Here is a 4,173-nt window from a genome sequence, read left to right as displayed (position 1 = left end):
GCGCAGATTATTTCTTAGTTTTTAAATAAGAGAAATTCTTGGGTTCACCCCCTAGGTGAACCTAGAGGTTCACCAACCAATAGTGGTTGAGTATTTGATATTTGATATCTTTTAAAAAAAGAAATAAAATTGAATTTCCAAATATGATATAAATTTTTAAAATAAAATAATAAAAATACATAAATATAGTTACAAAAAATAAATAAATAAATATTGTTAAAATGTTAGCAAAATACTAAATCATATACCCTAAATTCTAAACTCCAAACCTTAAATTATAAACCTTAAATCTTGGATAAACCGTAAACCATTGGAAAATTTTAAACCCTAAATCATACATCAACACTAAATTTTAATAACACTAAACCCTAAACCCTAATCACTAAACCCTAAACCCTTGGATAAAGCCTGAACCCTTGGATAAATCATAAACTCTAAATCAAAAATATTTAAAATTAAACCCTAGAGTTTATGATTTATTAAAGGGTTCAGAGTTTACCCAAGGGTTCATAGTTTACCCAAGGGTTTAGGGTTTAGTGATTAGGATTTAGGGTTTAGTGTTATTAAAATTTAGTTTTTAGTGTATGATTTAGGGTTTAAGATTTTCCAACGTTTAGAGTTTATCCAAAATTTATGGTTTAATGTTTAGGGTTTAGGATTTAGGGTATAGGGTTTAATATTTTGCTGAAGATTTAACAATATTTATTTATTTATTTTTTGTAACTATTTTTATGTATTTTTATTATTTTATTTTAAAGATATAATCTAATTTGGATATTCAATTTTATTTCCTTTTTTAAAAGATATCAAATTTCAAATATTCAATCACTATTGGTTGGTGAACCTAGAGGTTCACCATAGGGGGTGAACCCAAGTATTTCTCTTTAAATAATAGGGCTCCGAATACGATTCCATCTTCCACGCTGGTTACAGCAAGAAAAGAACTCTTCCAATTATTACTTTTGAGAATTATTTTTCCAACCATTTTTTGTGGAAAGTCAAATTTACGATGAAACCATAAACGAGAAATAAAGCAGAGATCATCCAACAAAAACACAAAGGAAGGAAAGAGAGAGATCATTTCTTCCATCTGCTTCTTTTTCTTCTGAAATCCTTGCAGTGAGGGATCCTTTGTGTGTTATTACAATGTCGAACCAGACGTACAGATTCGGCTTCTTCCGTCGGAAGTATCATCACGCAGCATCGGTGGCACCACCTGAGGTCAAGATCCTTTTCGAGAATTACTCCGAGAAAGGGGTCATGTCTGTCGATCATCTCCTTAGGTTTCTAACAGATGTTCAGAAACAAGATAAAGCGACGAGAGAGGAAGCTCAAGCGATCGTCAATGCCTCATCCTCTCTTCTTCATCGCAATTGTCTCCACCTTGATAATTTCTTTAAATATCTTTTCGGTGTTGACAACTCTCCTATCGCTTCTCATGAGGTAATAATACTCTCTTAACTTTTCTTACAGAGATTAATGATCCTTGAAATGTATTTTTTTTTTTTTTTTGTTTTTGCAGGTGCATCAAGACATGGATGATCCATTGTCACATTATTTTATATTCACGGGGCATAATTCGTATTTAACGGGTAATCAGCTGAGTAGTGACTGCAGTGAAGTACCAATAATAGAAGCATTGCAAAAAGGTGTCAAGGTCATTGAATTGGATCTTTGGCCAAACTCTGATGAAGACGGTATCGATGTTGTTCATGGAAGGTATAGTCGTCATTTAAATGAACTAAGTGCTTGATATTCTCTTCTGGTATTTTGATTAAAGTCTATTGTACCTATCTCATGTAGGACTCTCACGTCACCTGTGGAGCTGATCAAATGTCTTAGAGCTATTAAAGCGCACGCCTTTGATGTATCTGATTATCCCGTTGTTGTAACTCTAGAAGACCATCTTACTCCACAACTCCAGGCTAAAGTTGCTGAGGTGTGTGTGTGAGCTTGTTTTGCGGTTCTGTGATGATAACAGTAGATGGTCTTATTTTCTTTTATCTTTGTTGTGTTAACCTTAGATGCTTACTGAAACATTCGGAGACATGTTGTTTGCTCCTCCTCCGGGAGAATGCTTAAAGGAACTCCCATCGCCCGAGTTTTTGAAAAAACGTATTCTCATTTCGACCAAACCTCCCAAAGAGTATAAGGAATCAAAACATGAGCATGTTGTGAACAAAGGTAACAACACTTCAGATGGTGGTGACAAGGTTTGTGAAGCAACACATCATGTTCGTTTAGTTTTGTGGGTTTTTCATACGTCAAGTTATTTTTATATATAGTTCTTTCTCGTTACAGAATGTTTCAGAAGGAGGTGAGGATGAAGATGAGGACGAGGATGATGAAGTAGACCAGGTTACGAAGAGTGCAGCACCGGAATACAAGCATCTGATTGCAATCCAAGCTGGGAAACCGAAAGGCGGAATGACTGAATGTTTGAAAGTGGATCCTGATAAAGTACGACGGCTTAGCTTGAGTGAAGAACAACTTGAAGATGCATCAGAAAAATATGGCACACAGATTGTGAGGTATCCTCATGAATTCTTGCTAGCTAATATTAATTCTTCTTCAAAAAAAAAAGGTTACTATGTGAACATATTAATTCTGCTGCCTTCGGTCACGGTTTTAATAATAATAATAATAATAAACAACATATTCAGTTGCCCTATGTTTTAAGAAACTGAGCTAATTATGAAGTAATGTAGGTTTACTCAGCAGAATGTGCTTCGGATTTACCCAAAAGGAACTAGAATTATGTCATCAAACTACGACCCTCTGGTTGGTTGGAGCCATGGTGCTCAAATGGTGGCTTTCAATATGCAGGTTTCCTCTTCATTGTGTTACATTCTCTTCATTTTCCCATTCTCTTACAATAGATCAAATCATAATTGCACGAAAATTTAGAGTTCTTGATATGACTTTTCCTTGTACAGGGACAAGGAAAATCATTGTGGATAATGCGAGGAATGTTTAGAGCCAACGGAGGATGTGGCTACGTCAAGAAACCCGATATTCTGCTTAACAACAACGCTATATTTGACCCTCAAGCTTCATTACCTGTAAAAACAACACTAAGGGTCAGTGACTATATCATCTGTTTTGTTAAAAAAAAAACCCATGAAGTTATAATGTTTTTTTAAATTTCTTTACACATCTTTTAGGTAACTATATACATGGGAGAAGGATGGTACGATGATTTTCCACGCACACACTTCGATAGTTATTCCCCACCTGATTTCTATGCCAGGGTATGAAACTCTCAACATAAGTTTTAGCTTCCAGGCTGAAACTGATACAATGTTTCGGATTGATTTTCTCAGGTCGGAATTGCTGGAGTTCCCGTGGATACTGTAATGAAGAAGACGAAAACCTTAGAAGATGATTGGATACCATCTTGGGAGGAGGTTTTTGAGTTTCCGTTAACAGTTCCACAGCTTGCACTTCTGCGTATAGAAGTACTTGACTATGACATGTCGGAGAAAGATGATTTTGGAGGTCAAACTTGCTTGCCAGTTTCGGAACTGAGGCAAGGAATACGTGCCGTTCCTCTGCATAACGAGGATGGGGTCAAGTGTAGATCCGTGAAGCTTCTTGTGCGGTTCGAGTTTGTGTAATTATGCAACTTGCAAGGATGGTTTTCGATTTTAGCGTTTGTAACGGTTCATGGTTTGTGCTGGTTTAATAAAGTTTGTGACATTCACTTGATTGCACATCTTAGAGTATGTTTATAATTTCTCAAAAATCTATCTATATATCAACAACATTTTTTGTGATACACTTCGTGTATTGTTCTACTCGTCAAAATATTCCAGCCTGATTATACAAGAACAAGTTTTCTGTGACACTATGATGTGTCATTCAACTCGGCGAGGGACTAAACCAGTCGAGGCAATTTGACATTAGGGTGAAAGCTCGTCCATCGGAATGATTTCATTTTGCTCCTTCGTGTGTTTCTTCCATAACCAGCCTAATTGCTTTCCCGTGGATATATGAAAATATGACTATATTGGCAATCCATTTGTAAAGTTTACCATCTATTGTGATGTAATGGACACTTCATATTTTAAGTTGATGTGCTTCTCATTTGTCATCAGGTAGCTTACCGTCATCCAAATATTGTAAGATGGGAAGCCTCTAATCGACAATGTGAGATCAGTGTCCACATCAGTA

The 4,173-nt window shown here is 35.9% G+C and overlaps 1 protein-coding gene across 1 annotated transcript; it reads left to right on the top strand.

The window, feature by feature from the left end:
• Positions 1-718: 718 nt before the first annotated feature.
• On the top strand, positions 719-3,778 carry LOC103863617 (phosphoinositide phospholipase C 7). Its single transcript, XM_009141363.3, has 9 exons — positions 719-1,443; positions 1,523-1,719; positions 1,804-1,939; positions 2,025-2,213; positions 2,302-2,531; positions 2,709-2,826; positions 2,937-3,080; positions 3,165-3,251; positions 3,324-3,778. Exons 1-9 carry the CDS (start codon positions 1,147-1,149, stop codon positions 3,615-3,617), a joined length of 1,692 nt encoding a protein of 563 aa, XP_009139611.1. The 5' UTR covers positions 719-1,146; the 3' UTR covers positions 3,618-3,778.
• The last annotated feature ends 395 nt before the right edge of the window (positions 3,779-4,173 follow it).

This window comes from Brassica rapa, chromosome A04 (assembly GCF_000309985.2).
Source record: "Brassica rapa cultivar Chiifu-401-42 chromosome A04, CAAS_Brap_v3.01, whole genome shotgun sequence".
Lineage (NCBI taxonomy): Eukaryota > Viridiplantae > Streptophyta > Magnoliopsida > Brassicales > Brassicaceae > Brassica > Brassica rapa.
Note: the sequence above shows the minus strand (reverse complement) of the source record. Positions and strands in the feature narration are given on the sequence as shown.